This window comes from Oncorhynchus clarkii, chromosome 12, assembly GCF_045791955.1.
Source record: "Oncorhynchus clarkii lewisi isolate Uvic-CL-2024 chromosome 12, UVic_Ocla_1.0, whole genome shotgun sequence".
NCBI classification, from domain to species: Eukaryota; Metazoa; Chordata; class Actinopteri; order Salmoniformes; family Salmonidae; genus Oncorhynchus; species Oncorhynchus clarkii.
The window spans coordinates 58,852,740-58,872,242 of record NC_092158.1 but is presented as its reverse complement, the minus strand read 5'-3'; the positions used below and the strand labels follow the sequence as shown (position 1 = coordinate 58,872,242).

Here is a 19,503-nt window from a genome sequence, read left to right as displayed (position 1 = left end):
GACATGACATCTCTTTTTCAACCTCTGCAATAACAAAGGATCTAGTTTTCCCATCAGCAGAAATATTGTGGCATAGGCCTATCAAAAAAGACCACTACGAACGAAGCCTATACATTCTGTCCAAAAATATTATGTTGTGCTTAAAGTCAATCAAATTTAATTTAAAAAAAAAATACTTATGAAAACAATTCCTATTTTTGATCATGTAAAAAAAACTATGATTCATGGAGCACAAGATATCCATTTATCAATAAGTCCTAATGATCGTTGTTTGTCACAAGCCAGTGTAGATATAAAGTAGGAATTTTCTCTTTACCTGACCACTTTGGAGTCCTTGCAGATGATGTGCAGTTGGAACATGTCTCTGCTCTCCACACTCTCTATGAGCCTCAGAGGCACCTGTACGGGGAGACAGAGAGAGGACACCACATTACACAAGACACCAGGGTAGACACAACACCTCTAACTTTTTTTTTTACCTTTATTTAACTAGGCAAGTCAGTTAAGAACAAATTCTTATTTTCAATGACCTAGGAACTGCCTGTTCAGGGGCAGAACAACAGATTTGTACCTTGTCAGCTCGGGGGTTTGAACTTGCAACCTTCCGGTTACTAGTCCAACACTCTAACCACTAGGCTACCACTTTACACAGGACACCTCACTGAACACAACACATTTAATGAAGTGCCTAGTAATCTAGGCTCGCCATGGCTAGTTAAGGTACCTACTGTAAGGTAGACAGCAAGGCACGGTGAGGTAACAATACATTTTTCACACAGCAGAGGGGATTGGAAGATGATATTTGTGGTGGTCTTACCCATGGGTTATGTAAATTCACACAAGCCTCTATTAGGTATAGGCCTAAAACAGACACCATACCAATGCCTCTATTGCCAGACCAATATCTAATTTACGTCAGCATCATTTGCATTTCCTTATAAAATCATCACGTTGCATGCTATTACATTGTCAATGCACTTCCATGAACTATAACGTTTATATCTTAAGTGTATTTACACTTTTCATAGTTGCCACAGTAAATTCTCACACAGTAAGTCTCATTCATACAAACATCAACCATTATGCAACCATAACAACCATTTTAAACCAATGAGTCATCACCACAGGCCAAGCTCTGGAGTCTGCAGCAGTGCAATCTATTCTAGACTCTCCACTCAGTCATTCCCGAGTTAGATGACCCATGCTGAGCCTGCAGTGTTCCGTACCACTGCTCTAGCTCTATTATTGGTCCACAGGTCAGGGGTGTTAATGAGGTCACTCTGAACTCAACAGTTATAAAATTACCCAATGAGGCTTGACCTTTGATTGGGGCAGGCCAATCAGCACCTGGGGGCCTGGGTCATCTAACTCGGTAAGGAACAACCAATTCATGCTGCCACACTTCAGACAGACTTCGGCACAAAGTGGTGCTACAAAATCTTAAGATGCGCTATAAATGAAATCTCTGCAAAACAGAACTGCTTGGGCTCTTGCCTTGCTAAGTGCATTCAATTATATTCAACGTTGAGGAGATTCTGAATCAGAAAATGAATAAAACAGTTTTTAGATTGCTTCCAATCTCAAATGAAATTACATTTTGTCTGTCCGGAGGGCACAATAATCCAGGAGTAGTCAGTCTGAACCAGAGGTTGAATGATAGAGCGCTCTAGTCTAGACTGTGGAAGGGAGGAGGGGGGAAGCTGCGGGTTGCTGTTGACACAAGGTACTCACAGAAATATGATTGTCCACACCTTGATAGGTCTGCAACAGTGACAGACAGACACCAGGACCAGGGAGGGAGCAGAGAGCAGGAAGGAGGAGGGGGGTGATAACAAGACAGGGGACAGAGGGAATGGAAAAACTATTAAACTGAAGAAAAACAACAGAACGAAGTTAATGATAGGCAATGCATAAAAAGAAAGAGCTAAAGGTGGAAGATAATGAAAATCAAGCAGAGAACACAAATTAGCACGGCAGAAAGAGCGACTTTTGCCGACCACAACCAAGCTTGAAAAGGAAAGTATGAGAGAAGAAAATGGAAGGGGAAAGGATATGAAAATGTAACACAAACTAACAGTGCAGATGTCTATATGTTTAGATAAAAAGTGGTCTTACTACAGGTGCTTTGTTAGATGACTGGAGTTCTGGGATGGGGGAGAAGGAGGAGAGGAGTTTGTCTCTAAAACCCGACCCTAGGCAACACATTGACCTTGTTTACATGCACACCAATATTCGGGATACTGTCGCATTCTGTCTTTGAGTTGACTCATATAAACATCATGTCCCGTTTACAACAACACGAAAAAGCTTATATCCCGGTTATGAGAAACTCGGATAAGATGCCTATGAAATGCTGATCTTCGACGGGATACTGTGGCATGTAAACATCTTATTCGCGTTCTGCGCAAGCTCAGCTTCTCATATCATAGGTGTTGTGTGATGATGTTCTCATCTGATATTCAAACTAAAAATGAAGAATCTGCGCAGTTTGATCCACTGGTACTCCGTACCTACTGGCTAATTTCACCAATAATTTAGATATGCTTTTTCTGACATTTGGTAGGCCATTTGTTTGTCAACTATAGTTAGATACATGTTGTTTCTCTTCTGTCATAACTGCCCCAGTAGATTATAAAGTATGCTCACCAGAATAATGTCTTACATCGATAGAATGAATGCACTAGTAATCTAGTTAACACCGGTAAAGTTAGTTTCGTATAGGGATCAGTCGTATAAGTCTGTTTCGTAAAGGGATCAGTCTGTTCGTATAGGGATCAGTCGTATAAGTCTAGTTCGTATAGGGATCAGTCTGTTCGTATAGGGATCAGTCGTATAAGTATATTTCGTATAGGGATCAGTCTGTTCGTAAAGGGATCAGTCGTATAAGTATGTTTCGTATAGGGATCAGTCTGTTCGTATAGGGATCAGTCGTATAAGTATGTTTCGTATAGGGATCAGTCTGTTCGTATAGGGATCAGTCGTATAAGTCTGTTTCGTATAGGGATCAGTCGTATAAGTCTGTTTCGTATAGGGACCAGTCTGTTCGTATAGGGATCAGTCTGTTCGTATAGGGATCAGTCTGTTCGCATAGAGATCAGTCTGTTCGTATAGGGATCAGTCGTATAAGTCTGTTTCGTATAGGGATCAGTCGTATAAGTCTGTTTCGTATAGGGACCAGTCTGTTCGTATAGGGATCAGTCTGTTCGTATAGGGATCAGTCTGTTCGTATAGAGATCAGTCTGTTCGTATAGGGATCAGTCGTATAAGTCTGTTTCGTATAGGGATCAGTCGTATAAGTCTGTTTCGTATAGGGATCAGTCGTATAAGTCTGTTTCGTATAGGAATCAGTCTGTTCGTATAGGGATCAGTCGTATAAGTCTGTTTCGTATAGGGATCAGTCGTATAAGTCTGTTTCGTATAGGGATCAGTCTGTTCGTATAGGGATCAGTCGTGTAAGTCTGTTTCGTATAGGGATCAGGGAGAAAACAGAATTACTAAAAACAGTGGAAAGATTGGTCCTGTGCAAAATGTCCAAATGTCATCCGTTTGACAGGTTTTAAGGAAACGAAAAGCTGAGAAAACGATGAAACACGTTTCTGATAAGACTTCAGTTCATATTGGGTGCATATTTTATGTGGTTGAAATACTGTCTACTTGTTTAACAGTGCCAGAGATAACACATTACACACACATTGACATTTTCGTCAAGAGATGCTGAAAGAAATAAATCATATTTCTCCACTCCTGTTCCCGAGACCAACTAAACATTTGTTGTATAATTTTACTGCAAGAAAAGCATAAATCCCCTGGAGTTGATATTGTTTTACTCTACATGTAGAAGGTTACAGGCCTACAGTCAGTGTCCTTATTTCAGTTACTGTTTCCATTTAACCCATATGAACTTAAATTAGGATTTTCTGTTTATTCATGGTTACATGGATACTCGTAAGCGGGTTATCAAAGGTGCTTGAAAACAGCTTAAGACCTTAAGCAGGATATGAGCTACTATCAGGAATACTGTGCGCATGTAAACGTGGTCAGTGACTAGGGTCTAGTTTCAATGACGGACTCATTTGGCATAGAGGAACTACGTCACTGCCTACTTCACTACTTTATCTGCTTGAATAAAAAAGGTTTTTAATCGCGACATTCTCACATGTCTGCCACGTGATTTTTCTTTCTTTTTCTCCCTTATCGACATAGGCAGTGACATCGATCCTCTATGCCAAAAGAGTCCATCACTGAAACCAAACCCTAGTCACTGTTGCCTAGGGTCGAGTTTCGAGACTAAAGAGGAGTAGGTGGAATCTCACTCTAAGGCAAACAATCAGGCTGTTTGTATTACAGCAGGGTCTGGCGTCAGTAGGAGGGGCCACTGGATGCCAATATAAGTGTGTGTGTGTGTGTGTGTGTGTGTGTGTGTGTGTGTGTGTGTGTGTGTGTGTGTGTGTACATGCGTGAGTGTGCCTGTGTGTCTGTGGTGTGCACGTGCAACTTTAAGTAAGTGCTGGGCCGGCTCCCTGAAACTCCAGAGTCACGTGAAACAGTCCTGGCTGGTGGTGAGATCATAGCCACCGCTCACTGCACCACTCCTGTGGTGCCTGACACACTGCCAACTCAGTGGGTGTGAGGAGCGGACCAGGCATCAGGTCCTGGGAATGGCTCTGCATCTCAATCACATCATTTGAAGTGCTACCAGCCTTGGCTTGTAAGCAGCAGGACATTCTGTCTAAAATGTATTATATGGCCTGTAATGAATCTAACCAGCAGAGCCTCTCCTTTCAGGCAGGGTTCTGTTCCTCACATTACCTACCTCTCAGTTCTGTGCACAGATCTACAGATCTACAGACAGTGTAATGAATCTAACCAGCAGAGCCTCTCTTTTCAGGCAGGGTTCTGTTCCTCACATTACCTACCTCTCAGTTCTGTGCACAGATCTACAGATCTACAGACAGTGTAATGAATCTAACCAGCAGAGCCTCTCCTTTCAGGCAGGGTTCTGTTCCTCACATGACCTACCTCTCAGTTCTGTGCACAGATCTACAGATCTATAGACAGTGTGGCAATTAGCCTGGCAACTAAACTGATTTATGTACATTACACTGCAGCATTCAATCTGATTTAACCAGGCTATGTCAGAGCAGCTATTTTTTTTATTTAACTAGGAAAGTCAGTTAAGAACAAATTCTTATTTTCAATGACGGCCTAGGAACAGTGGGTTAACTGCCTCATTCAGGGGCAGAACGACAGATTTTTACCTTGTCAGCTCGGGGATTCCATCTTACAACCTTTCAGTTACTAACACTCTAAGGCTACCTAGCTACTTGAACATGCTTGTGTTGTTTTTTCCAGGATCTCTGTACCATGTGTATTGCATGTGTTAGGGCTGGGCGATATGTGTTAGGGCTGGGCGAGTAGTGCGTGACCCTAGGGTGGCAACACATACATTCTAAGTGATTTCAATGGGTCTTTCTCCATTCTGATTGTTTTATACTGTTCAATTCACCCCAAAATAATTTTCCGCATTTTCTTCAATTTCTGCATTTCCTGCACTCATTTTAGACCATTTCCACACTGTCACGCAAGGGCTGCACAATATAGGCAAAGAATCTAGACCTTATTTTTAACCAAATGTTGCAATTGTGATTTGACTTGCGATTTAGAGCAAAACAATTGGGTGAACTGTGGAAATGATTATTCTAATTCCATTGTTAGAATATAATAGTGGGCACTTTGAATACAATAGATGACAACACATGAAAACCCCAGGAAGGAATTATTGTGACAGGGTAGGAACCAAAGTGTTGATAAGTGTTTACTTGGGGACCCTATAACTTTTGGCTACATTGAATGTTTTCTCTTAGCTACTTCATGTAACTAACATATTCATGCTTTGTGTATTCCTCTTTGATTTATAAGATACTGTTGCACAAAAAACATGATGATTTAGGTCTACATCATCAATGGTATTATCAGGCTGTATAGCTAATTACAGTACCAGTCAAAGGTTTGGACACACCTACTCATTCCAGGGTTTGTATTTATTTTTACTATTTTCTACATTTTAGAATAGTAGTGAAGACATCGAAACTATGAAATAGCACATATGGAATCATGTAGTAGCCAAAAAAGTGTTAAACAAATGAAAATATATTTTATATTTGAGATTCATTAAAGCAGCCACCCTTTGCCTTGATGACAGCTTTGCACACTCTTGGCATTATTTCAACCAGCTTCATGAGGTAGTCACCTGGAATTCATTTCAATTAACAGGTGTTGCTTGTTAAAAGTTCATATGTGGAATTTCTTTCCTTCTTAATGCATTTGAGGCAATCAGTTATGTTGTGACTAGGTAGGGGTGGTATACAGAAGATAGCCCTATTTGGTAAAAGACCAAGCACATATTATGGCAAGAACAGCTCAAATAAGCAAAGATAAATGAGTCCATCAATACTTTAAGACATGAAGGTCAGTCAATGCGGAACATTTCAAGAACTTTGAACATTTCTTCAAGTGCAGTCGCAAAATACGTCAAGCGGTATGATGAAACTGGCTCTCAATGAGGACCGCCACAGGAAAGGAAGACCCAGAGTTACCTCTGCTGCAGAGGATACGTTCATTAGTTACCAGCCTCAGAAATTGCAGCCCAAATAAATGCTTCACAGAGTTCAAGTAACAGACACATCTCAACATCAACTGTTCAGAGGAGACTGTGTGAATCAGGCCTTCATGGTGAAATTGCTGCACAGAAACGACTACTAAAGGTCACCAAAAAGAAGAAGAGACTTGCTTGGGCCAAGAAACACGAGCAACGGACATTAGACCGGTGGAAATCTGTCCTATTGTCCAAATTTTAGATTTTTGGTTTCAACCCCAGTGTCTTTGTGAGACACAGAGTAGGCAAACGGATGATCTCCTCATGTGTAGTTCCCGCTGTGGAGCACGGATGAGGAGGTGTGATGGTGCTTTGCTGGTGACACTCAATAATTTATTTATTTTTCAAAACACACTTAACCAGCATGGCTACCACAGCATTGTGGGTAGCCTAGTGGTTAGAGCGTTGGACTAGTAACCGGAAGGTTGCAAGTTCAAACCCCCGAGCCGACAAGGTACAAATCTGTCGTTCTGCCCCTGAACAGGCAGTTAACCCACTGTTCCTAGGCCGTCATTGAAAATAAGAATTTGTTCTTAACTGACTTGCCTGGTTAAATAAAGGTACAATTAAAAATAAAAAAATTCTGCAGCGATACGCCATCCCACCTGGTTCGCCCTTAGTGGGACTATTATTTGTTTTTCAACAGGACAATGACCCAACACACGTCCAGAATGTGTAACGGCTATTTGACCAAGGAGAGTGATGGAGTCATGCATGAGATGACCTGATCTCCACAATCACCCGACCTCAATCCAATTGAGATGGTTTGGGATAAGTCGGACTGCAGAGTGAAGGAAAAGCAGCCAACAAGTACTCAGCATATGTGGGAACTCCTTCAAGACTGTTGGGAAAGCATTCTAGGTGAAGCTGGTTTAGAGAATGCCAAGAGTGTGCAATTCTTTCATCAAGGCAAAGGTTGCCTACTTTGAAGAATCTCAAATATAAAATATATTTGGATTTGTTTAACACTTTTTTGGTTACTACATGATTCCATATGTGTTATTTCATAGTTTTGATGTCTTCACTATTAATCTACAACATAAGAAATAGTAAAAATAAAGAAAAACCCTTGAATGAGTAGCTGTGTTCAAACTTTGGCTGGTATTGTATGTTTGTTCTGACTCAGTACATTAGCTAGCTAGCTAGCTAGCCAGCTAACTAGTGATTAGCATTAGCAGCTAACACGATTTAGGCCCAACTTGCTAAGAAAATACAAACTAGCTGGTTGCAAATGTAAGAAACACAAACTAATAGTGTAATTATAAAACACTACTGGATTTATATTAAGTGAAAACAGCATCATTGTCATCAACGATCCATGTGTTGCATTGACCATACAGACTGAAGGCACGTTTCTCGTGGTCGAGGAACAACAAATGCCCACCTTGAGTGACAGGGGGCGGGGCTATGTCTGTGTGGAAAGCAGCATGTTAAGAGAGAGCGATGACTCAAATAGTGAAGTAAACTATAAAAATGGAAGTTACACACAAAGTATCACATTGTACAAACCAAATATTTAAATACCGATATAGAAGGTAAAATAAAAACCCAAACCGGTCCGTGGATCAATACCAGTAAAATACGCATGTGTTCATTATGTCTTACATTTATAATGGAGTCCTTAAACTTGATGTGGAGCCTGTAGTTGGAGATGGCAATGATGGTGTCATCGGCTCGGCCTAGATACTCAACCCCTTCCCCCTGCAGAGCTGGGAACGGCACCTGGAGGGGACACAAACGTCAACGCAACGTTAAGACATGAACCACAACGCTTAATCAAATCAAAATCAAATCAAATCAAATTTTATTTGTCACATACACATGGTTAGCAGATGTTAATGCGAGTGTAGCGAAATGCTTGTGCTTCTAGTTCCGACAATGCAGTAATAACAAGTAATCTAACTAACAATTCCAAAACTACTGTCTTGTACACAGTGTAAGGGGATAAAGAATATGTACATAAGGATATATGAATGAGTGATGGTACAGAGCAGCATAGGCAAGATACAGTAGATGGTATCGAGTACAGTATGTACAAATGAGATGAGTATGTAAACAAAGTGGCATAGTTTAAAGTGGCTAGTGATACATGTATTACATAAGGATACAGTCGATGATATAGAGTACAGTATATACGTATGCATATGAGATGAATAATGTAGGGTAAGTAACATTATATAAGGTAGCATTGTTTAAAGTGGCTAGTGATATATTTACATCATTTCCCATCAATTCCCATTATTAAAGTGGCTGGAGTTGAGTCAGTGTCAGTGTGTTGGCAGCAGCCACTCAGTGTTAGTGGTGGCTGTTTAACAGTCTGATGGCCTTGAGATAGAAGCTGTTTTTCAGTCTCTCGGTCCCAGCTTTGATAAACCTGTACTGACCTCGCCTTCTGGATGATAGCGGGGTGAACAGGCAGTGGCTCGGGTGGTTGATGTCCTTTATGATCTTTATGGCCTTCCTGTGACATCGGGTGGTGTAGGTGTCCTGGAGGGCAGGTAGTTTGCCCCCGGTGATGCGTTGTGCAGACCTCACTACCCTCTGGAGAGCCTTACGGTTGAGGGCGGTACAGTTGCCATACCAGGCGGTGATACAGCCCGCCAGGATGCTCTCGATTGTGCATCTGTAGAAGTTTGTGAGTGCTTTTGGTGACAAGCCAAATTTCTTCAGCCTCCTGAGGTTGAAGAGGCGCTGCTGCGCCTTCTTCATGATGCTGTCTGTGTGAGTGGACCAATTCAGTTTGTCTGTGATGTGTATGCCGAGGAACTTAAAACTTGCTACCCTCTCCACCACTGTTCCATCGATGTGGATAGGGGGGTGTTCCCTCTGCTGTTTCCTGAAGTCCACAATCATCTCCTTAGTTTTGTTGACGTTGAGTGTGAGGTTATTTTCCTGACACCACACTCCGAGGGCCCTCACCTCCTCCCTGTAGGCCGTCTCGTCGTTGTTGGTAATCAAGCCTACCACTGTTGTGTCGTCCGCAAACTTGATGATTGAGTTGGAGGCGTGCGTGGCCACGCAGTCGTGGGTGAACAGGGAGTACAGGAGAGGGCTCAGAACGCACCCTTGTGGGGCCCCAGTGTTGAGGATCAGCGGGGAGGAGATGTTGTTGCCTACCCTCACCACCTGGGGGCGGCCCGTCAGGAAGTCCAGTACCCAGTTGCACAGGGCGGGGTCGAGACCCAGGGTCTCGAGCTTGATGACGAGCTTGGAGGGTACTATGGTGTTGAATGCCGAGCTGTAGTCGATGAACAGCATTCTCACATAGGTATTCCTCTTGTCCAGATGGGTTAGGGCAGTGTGCAGTGTGGTTGAGATTGCATCGTCTGTGGACCTATTTGGGCGGTAAGCAAATTGGAGTGGGTCTAGGGTGTCAGGTAGGGTGGAGGTGATATGGTCCTTGACTAGTCTCTCAAAGCACTTCATGATGACGGATGTGAGTGCTACGAGGCGGTAGTCGTTTAGCTCAGTTACCTTAGCTTTCTTGGGAACAGGAACAATGGTGGCCCTCTTGAAGCATGTGGGAACAGCAGACTGGTATAGGGATTGATTGAATATGTCCGTAAACACACCGGCCAGCTGGTCTGCGCATGCTCTGAGGGCGCGGCTGGGGATGCCGTCTGGGCCTGCAGCCTTGCGAGGGTTAACACGTTTAAATGTCTTACTCACCTCGGCTGCAGTGAAGGAGAGACCGCATGTTTTCGTTGCAGGCCGTGTCAGTGGCACTGTATTGTCCTCAAAGCGGGCAAAAAAGTTATTTAGTCTGCCTGGGAGCAAGACATCCTGGTCCGTGACTGGGCTGGATTTCTTCCTGTAGTCCGTGATTGACTGTAGACCCTGCCACATGCCTCTTGTGTCTGAGCCGTTGAATTGAGATTCTACTTTGTCTCTGTACTGGCGCTTAGCTTGTTTGATAGCCTTGCGGAGGGAATAGCTACACTGTTTGTATTCGGTCATGTTACCAGACACCTTGCCCTGATTAAAAGCAGTGGTTCGCGCTTTCAGTTTCAATCGAATGCTGCCATCAATCCACGGTTTCTGGTTAGGGAATGTTTTAATCGTTGCTATGGGAACGACATCTTCAACGCACGTTCTAATGAACTCGCACACCGAATCAGCGTATTCGTCAATGTTGTTATCTGACGCAATACGAAACATTGAGTTTGAGTTTGAGTTTATTTTTATTTTTACAGGGACAGTGCACATTAATCAACGTTTCAGTAAAAGTGCCGGTTTTAGCCAGCCGGCTAATTTTCAACCGCAGTCCCTGGGCAGGTTATTAAAAACAATTACAATATAGACAATAGCAGCATAGAACAAGCAAGACATAGCAACATAGGACAAGCAAGACATAGCATACAGAGCAACATAGGACAAGCAAGACGTAGCATACAGACAGAGCAACATAAAACAAAAAGCAGCAAGACAAAATTCATAAAAGCAACAAAGTGTTTCCACACCTCACAAGCTACAGACAACAGACAACATGGAGAGCGGCAACACACAGCTAGGGACCATGTTCACAAATCTGATTGACCTTTAGCCATGTCTTCAAGCATTTTGTGAAAGTGTGATATGTGGTGCAGTTATGTGTGTCTGATGGCAGTGTATTCCAGACATGGGAAGCTCTCACAGAGAATGCAGATTTACTAAAGGTGCTTTTCCTTAAGGGAACTATACAGTCACCTCTCATGGCAGACCTTGTGGATCTGCTGCCATATGTCTGGGTTTTCTGTTTAACAAAAATATTGAGTGGAGGGGGAGCCAGGCCATTAAGGATCTTGAATACAAGACATGCGTCGGTGTATTGCACAAGATTTTCCCAACTCAAGAGCTCATGCTTTCTAAGAATGTGACAATGATGATGGCTATTGGGCTTCCTATCAAGCACTTTGAGAGCCTGTTTGTAGACAGACTGAATAGGTTTTAATGTTGTACAGCAAGCTTGGGCCCAACTAGTCAAGCAGTATGTTAAGTGGGGGAGTATCATAGTTTCGAAGTACAGTTTTGCTACCTCTGTAGTCAAACAATTTCGTATAAATCGGAAATTAGCTAGGTTGAATTTGGTTATTTGAATTACTTTTTTCACATGCTTTTTAAAAGAGAGGTTGGAATCAAGTATGATGCCAAGGTACTTAAAATCGGATTCCACCTGGAGCTTCTCCCCTGACACATAGACATCTGGCTCAGTAGCATCTGTTGCCCTCTTTGTGAAGAACATGCAAACAGTTTTTTTCACATTGAGATGCAAACACGAGTCACTGAGCCACTTTGTAACCTGGACCATTACAGTAGTGAGTTCTTGTGCAGCTTGTTGTTTGCTCTTTGCATGCACATATATCACTGTATCATCTGCATACATTTGAACTTCAGACCCAGTACAGACAGAAGGCAGATCATTAATGTACAGGCTGAACAGGAGGGGCCCCAGTATTGACCCTTGGGGCACGCCCACATCATAGCTACGAGTGGGCGACAGCTCATTGCTCACTCTGACACACTGAGTTCTGCCTTCAAGGTATGATTTCATCCATCTCAAGGCATCAGGGGAAAAGTTGAACTTGGACAATTTTGTGATGAGAATCTCATGGTTAACAGTATCAAAAGCCTTCCTTAGGTCCAGAAACACAGCCCCCACAACACCCCCTTTGTCCATCTTGGACTTCACATTTTCCAGAAGAAAGCAGTTGGCCGTTTCTGTGGAGTGTTTCGCTCTGAAGCCAAACTGCATGGAGTGTAATGTGAAGGGGCTGTTGTTGAGGTGGGCAATCAGTTGTTCTGCTACACACTTTTCAACAACCTTTGACACCACAGGTAGTATACTAATGGGCCTGTAGTTACTCACGTCAGCAGGGTCGCCTGATTTAAAGATGGCCGTTATTATGGCCGACTTCCATACCCTTGGAAACACACCGAGATACCCTTGGAAACACACCGAGATACCCTTGGAAACACACCGAGATTGCCATAAGGACGTTGGATATCAGCGACACAAACGTCACAAAGTTCAAATCTTGCAGTTTTTACAGTATATTCACTTCATTATCTTCCTATTAATCCCACTGTTCTCTGTAAAACTTGCAATGCAGCCGTCACACATCAAACCAGAGTACATGGTCCAATGGAGAATCAACATTATCTGCTCTGTCGTAACCGGCCGCGACCGGGAGGTCCGTGGGGCGACGCACAATTGGCCTAGCGTCGTCCGGGTTAGGGAGGGCTTGGTCGGTAGGGATGTCCTTGTCTCATCGCGCACCAGTGACTCCTGTGGCGGCCCGGGCGCAGTGCGCGCTAACCAAGGTTGCCAGGTGCACGGTGTAGCCTCCGACACATTGGTGCGGCTGGCTTCCGGGTTGGATGCGCGCTGTGTTAAGAAGCAGTGTGGCTGGTTGGGTTGTGTATCGGAGGACGCATGACATTCAACCTTCGTTTCTCCCGAGCACATACGGGAGTTGTAGCGATGAGACAAGATAGTAGCTACTACAACAATTGGATACCACGAAATTGGGGAGAAAAAGGGGTACAAATTCACACAAATAAATAAATAAATAAATAAATAAAAAAAAAAAAGTAGGACAAAAAAAACATTTATTACCCTACCTGTGAAGTAGGAACTAACGCCAAATGTCCAGCTTCTTGAATCCATTCACAAATGTGCTTTGTGGCAGTCCCCATTAGCACTAATGGCATAAAAGGATCTATGTGAGAGAGCAGAGCAGGTTGGCTGTTCTTTGAGCCTGAGTGAACAGGCCGACAGGCAGGCGGGCAGGGAGGTTGTGTACTATGTACTGTGTGTGTGTTGCACTTTACTGAAAATGATTTATACTGAACAAAAATATAAATGCAACATGTAAAGTGTTGATCCCATGTTTCATGAGCTGAAATAAAAGATCCCAGACATTTTCCATAAGCGCAAAAAGATTATTTCTCTCAAATTTTGTGCACAAATGTGTTTCTCCTTTGCCAAAATAATCCATCCACCTGACTGGTGTGGCATATCAAGAAGTTGATTAAACAGCATGATCATTACACAGGTGCACCTTGTGTTGGGGACAATAAAAGGCCACTCTAAAATGTGCAGTTTTGTCACACAACAATGTCACAGATGTCTCAAGTTTTGAGGGAGTGTGCAATTGGCATGCTGATTGCAGGAATTTCCATCAGAGCTATTGCCAGAGAATTGAATGTTAATTTTCTGCCATAAGCCGCCTCAAACATCGTTTGAGGAGCATTTCTGTCAATAAAGCTCTTTTGTGGGGAAAAGTTATTTCTCATTGCCTGGGCCTGGCTCGCCATGGCTGCACCCCTGCCCAGTCATGTGAAATCCATAGATTAGGGCCTAATTTATTTCAATTTCCTTATATGAACTGTAACTCAGTAAAATCTTTGAAAATGTTCTGTGTTGCGTTTACATTTTTGTTTAGTGTAATATTGACAGAGACAAATTATGCCCATGTTCGTCTTGTCATTAGACTGGTGCGTGGCAACAGATGAGAAACATCTTAGCTGTAATTGATGTTTTACTGTGAAGTCTAAACGGGATGAAATAATATCTAAATCATTTTCCTCTGCCTGGAACTTAGCTCTAGTCTTGTTCGCTGGTGCCATGACAAAGGTCTGTAATGCATAATGTACAGTGCCTTGCGAAAGTATTCGGCCCCCTTGAACTTTGCGACCTTTTGCCACATTTCAGGCTTCAAACATAAAGATATAAAACTGTATTTTTTTGTGAAGAATCAACAACAAGTGGGACACAATCATGAAGTGGAACGACATTTATTGGATATTTCAAACTTTTTTAACAAATCAAAAACTGAAAAATTGGGCGTGCAAAATTATTCAGCCCCTTTACTTTCAGGGCAGCAAACTCTCTCCAGAAGTTCAGTGAGGATCTCTGAATGATCCAATGTTGACCTAAATGACTAATGATGATAAATACAATCCACCTGTGTGTAATCAAGTCACCGTATAAATGCACCTGCACTGTGATAGTCTCAGAGGTCCGTTAAAAGCGCAGAGAGCATCATGAAGAACAAGGAACACACCAGGCAGGTCCAATATACTGTTGTGAAGAAGTTTGGATACAAAAAGATTTCCCAAGCTTTAAACATCCCAAGGAGCACTGTGCAAGCGATAATATTGAAATGGAAGGAGTATCAGACCACTGCAAATCTACCAAGACAAGACATGGTCGTCCCTCTAAACTTTCAGCTCATACAAGGAGAAGACTGATCAGAGATGCAGCCAAGAGGCCCATGATCACTCTGGATGAACTGCAGAGATCTACAGCTGAGGTGGGAGACTCTGAGACTGGGACGGAGATTTGTCTTCCAACAAGACAATGATCCAAAACATAAAGCAAAATCTACAATGGAATGGTTCAAAAATAAACATATCCAGGTGTTAGAATGGCCAAGTCAAAGCCCAGACCTGATTCCAATCGAGAATCTGTGGAAAGAACTGAAAACTGCTGTTCACAAATGCTCTCCATCCAACCTCACTGAGCTCGAGCTGTTTTGCAAGGAGGAATGGGAAAAAATGTCAGTCTCTCGATGTGCATAACTGATAGAGACATACCCCAAGCAACTTACAGCTGTAATCGCAGCAAAAGGTGGCGCTACAAAGTATTAACTTAAGGGGGCTGAATAATTTTGCACGCCCAATTTTTCAGTTTTTGATTATTTAAAAAAGTTTGAAATATCCAATAAATGTCGTTCCACTTCATGATTGTGTCCCACTTGTTGTTGATTCTTCACAAAAAAATACAGTTTTATATCTTTATGTTTGAAGCCTGAAATGTGGCAAAAGGTTGCAAAGTTCAAGGGGGCCGAATACTTTCGCAAGGCACTGTATAATTACTCTGTGTGTGTATGCCTGGTGAATTGAAGAACATCTCTAACCTATACTTCTATCTCTCGGAGTAGAAAGGCCTACTTTGATTTTTCTCTTCCACTCATGTCTCCTGGCATCAATCTTTACTTTACTCATCACCTCCGCCACGCTGGCTGTCAACATGGGGGCCCCACAGGGGTGTGTGCTTAGTCCCTTCCTGTACTCACTTGTTCAACACGACTGTGTGGCCACGCATGACTCCAACACCGTCAAGTATGCTGACAACACGACGGTGATAGGCCTGATCACCGGCGACAATGAGACAGCCTACTACAGGGGGGAGGTCAGTGACCTGGCAGTGTGGAACACTCCCCCATCTACACCGTGAAGAAGGTGTGATAGCGCGTCTTTCCCCTGAGGAGGTTGAAAATACTTTGCATGGGCCCTCAAATCCTCAAAATGTTCTACCGTTTCACCATTGAGAGCATCTTGACTGGCTGCATCACTGGTATGACAACTGCACCTCCCTTGATTGCAAGAGGATGGTGCAGACAGCCCAGTACATCACAGGGGCTGAGCTCCCTGCCATACAGGACCTCTATATCAGGCAGTGTGAAAGGTGAGTAGGCCGCCATTTGTTCTTTAACTGACTGGCCAAGTTAAATAAAGGTTAAATAAAAATTTAAAAAAAGTTAAATTAGAGGAAGGCAATTGTTCTAGACTCGAATCACCCAAGCCATAGACTGTTCTCTCTGCTTCCGCACAGCAAACGGTACTGAAGCAAGCCAGAAGACTGCTAAATAGCTAACAAAATGGTTACACAGACTATTTGCATTGACCCTTCAAATTTATTTTTGCACTGACTATGCACACGCACACACAAAGTCATATTATATGCTGCTACTCTGTTCATCATATAGCCTGATATCTAGTCACCTTAACATATCTAACCCTCCAACTCCAGTATCCCTACACATTGTAAATATGGTATTGGCACTGACTCTGGAACTGACCCTGTATATACAGTAGCTTACTTTTTGTTCTTATTTCTATTTGCTTTGTTCTACTTTGCTTTATTTATTTTGTATAGTACTACTGATATTGATTACTGCACTGTTGCGAAAGAGCAAGCAAGAAAGTCATTTCACCATGTGACAAAAACTTGAAACTGAAGTTGTGTACCATACCCTTGTTGGCCAGCGAAAAGCGGTTTGGTTGTTGTTATGCTGTGAGCATTCACTAGAGACGACAACATCTAGAAGATCTCTATTTTGGAAAGACACAGCACAGAGTTGTTGCCTAGTGACCACTTAGGCACAATAATACCTCATAATAATTGCCTCATCACACTCACTACTTACTGAGTCACTCTAAGAGCAGGACCTGTTGGGGCATGACCATACAGGACAGGTAGGGGAGAGAGGATTACTGTAAGATGTGAAATGGTACAGCCCAGAGAAAACAACTCATTAAAAGGAGCATGCGATTGGGCCTGGGTACTACAAAATTAATGTCTGTATAAAAAATAAAACATTCATTATCTACTCAAACTCACTTCTCTCTGGTGAAATTAATGATCAGAGAAAATGCACAAGGATCACAGCAAGGGGAGATGAGAGTGAGACGTTTTATTTAATTTTTTACATTTGATCACAGAAAATGTAAGAAATGGACAATCTTATTTTTTTTTAAAACAGGGAGCATGCAGGCTTCCAAATGGAAGCATCACGAATCGATAGAGGCCGTGAGGCTTTACTGATGGCTCTGGATGGAACCTGGCACTGATGCCTGGCCCAGATAACACCAGACTGAATGAATGGTGAGGGCAGCGTTCAGTCTGGTTTAATCAGTCTACTCTCCCTCCATGGTGGAGATTATAACCTTTACTTGTTTTTTATCATTGTCCCTCCCAGGCCAGCTCCTTGAACCAGCCCAGACCAGTGCCCCATAGTCTGCCCTGTGCCCCATATATCTTACTAATGTTTGTGTTGCTGTTCATCTGTCACAAAAAGAAAGTGCCTGGGTAGCTTTGGCTTGGCAGAGGTGCAGGAGAGAGGGTGGGGTGCAGTGTCGATGGGGTCTCACAGATAACATCAGTAGTAGGCCTAAATATGAGTGGAGGAGCTGTTAAGATAAAACTATGGGTATGGTTCTCTCTTTATGGGAGGTGTAATATTCCTAACATGATCTCTGAGTCTGACTGTCTATTATGAGAAACTGAAATGACAAGGAGAGACAATATCATCAGAATACTAACGAAGCCTCCAGGGGCTAAATCATGTGCACCGCTCGTTAACTGTCCAGGCAAGAGTGGATGAAGGCAATCCACTGCAACTCCACTGTCGAAGGCAGGGAACTAACACATCCCGCTGAAAGTGTCATACATAGTTAACATCCTGTACAGTCTCTCTCTGAGCTGCATCAAACTGGCTCTGTGGTTCTGCTCTGCTCCAAATAGAGTTGTATGACTCATAGACGGCCGGCTAGTGCAGCAGAAGATACTGTGTCACGTTTTTCCCTCTATCCTGCCTCAGGCAGTACAGATAAAAAGAGAGGGAAGAGAGACCCAGAGAAAGAGAGAGAGATGGATAGAGGGAGGAAAAAGACCATGCAGTGACAAATATTTTATGACTTGGTGGTTTGTGAGTCGTGACTTCCGGTTTTAGGCAACTGGAGAGGGAGGGGCACTCCAGAGAGGGGAGCGGAGGAGGAGAAAAGGGTGAAATGCAGAGCTATACAGTATGTGAAATGGACGATTGTAAAGCACCACTGTGATACTACTGTGGCAGAGGTTAGCTATACTGGCAGATGTCTGTAATTCGCCTACAGTGAAACCCAGTTAAAGTCAGTGTAGGTAGCACCTATTTCTCAATGCGAGAAAAGCATATACAGTGCATTTGGAAAGTATTCAGACCCCTTGTTACAGCCTTATTCTAAAATGGATTAAATAAAACATGTCCTTATCATTCTACATAATGACAAATATTTTTTAAGTATTTAAACCCTTTGCTATGAGACTCAAATTGGGCTCAGTTGCATCCTGTTTTGATTGATCATCCTTGAGATGTTTCTACAACTTCATTGGAGTCCACCTGTGGTAAATTCAATTAATAGGACATGAGTTAGAAAGGCACACACCTGTCTATATAAGGTCCCACAGTTGACAGTGCATGTCAATGCAAAAACCAAGCCATGAGGTCAAAGAAATTGTCTGTAAAGCTCCAAGACAGGATTTTGTCGAGGCACAGATCTGGGGAAGGGGACCATAGAATTTCTGCAGCACTGAAGGTTCCCAAGCGCTCAGGACCTCAGACTGGGGGTGAAGGTTCACCTTTCAACAGGACAACGACCCTAAGCACACAGCCAAGGCAACGCAGGAGTAGCTTCGGGACAAGTCTCTGAATATCCTTGAGTGGCCCAGCCAGAGCCCGGACTTGAACCCGATCGAACGTCTCTGAAAATGGCTACAGTATGCAGAGACGTTCCCCATCCAACCTGATAGAGCTTGAGAGGATCTACAGAGAAGAATGGGAGAAACTCCCCAAATACTGGTGTGCCAAGCTCAAAGCTGTAATCGCTGCCAAAGGTGCTTCAACACGTAGTGAGTAAAGGGTCTGAATACTTATGCAAATGTGATATTTCAGTTATTATTTTTAATACATTTGCAAAAATCTAAAAATATAGTTTTTGCTTTGGCCTTATGGGGTATTGTGTGTAGTTTGATTAGGGAAAAAAAACAATTTAATCAACTTTAGAAGAAGGCTGTAACTTAACAAAATGTGGAAAAAGTCAAGGGGTCTGAATACTTTCCAAATGCACTGTAATAGCAACTAAGAGCACTTCAAGAAATTCCCAAATTACAAAGTCTTAAATTCATTTTATATTGTAATGTTGTTTTGAAAATTGGACTTGAGGTTTTCTCAAAATCAGCTCTAACTTTGGAAACAATCCCATAACGCCCCGCGGTTAGTGTCACACAGTGAGGAAATATAAAGTCATGCTCACCTTTCTATATA

The 19,503-nt window shown here is 42.7% G+C and overlaps 1 protein-coding gene across 4 annotated transcripts in view; it reads right to left on the bottom strand.

Moving 5' to 3' along the window:
- LOC139420868 (phosphatidylinositol-3,5-bisphosphate 3-phosphatase MTMR4-like) overlaps positions 1-19,503 on the bottom strand; it is a 159,527-nt gene that overhangs the window by 32,905 nt on the left and 107,119 nt on the right. For all 4 annotated transcript variants that reach the window (XM_071171240.1, XM_071171241.1, XM_071171242.1 and 1 more), the window contains 3 exons: positions 8,261-8,377; positions 1,732-1,761; positions 317-399 (listed from right to left, as the gene is read on the bottom strand). In XM_071171240.1, coding sequence (XP_071027341.1) covers positions 317-399; positions 1,732-1,761; positions 8,261-8,377 — 230 coding nt within the window. The remainder of the gene's footprint in view (positions 1-316; positions 400-1,731; positions 1,762-8,260; positions 8,378-19,503) is intronic.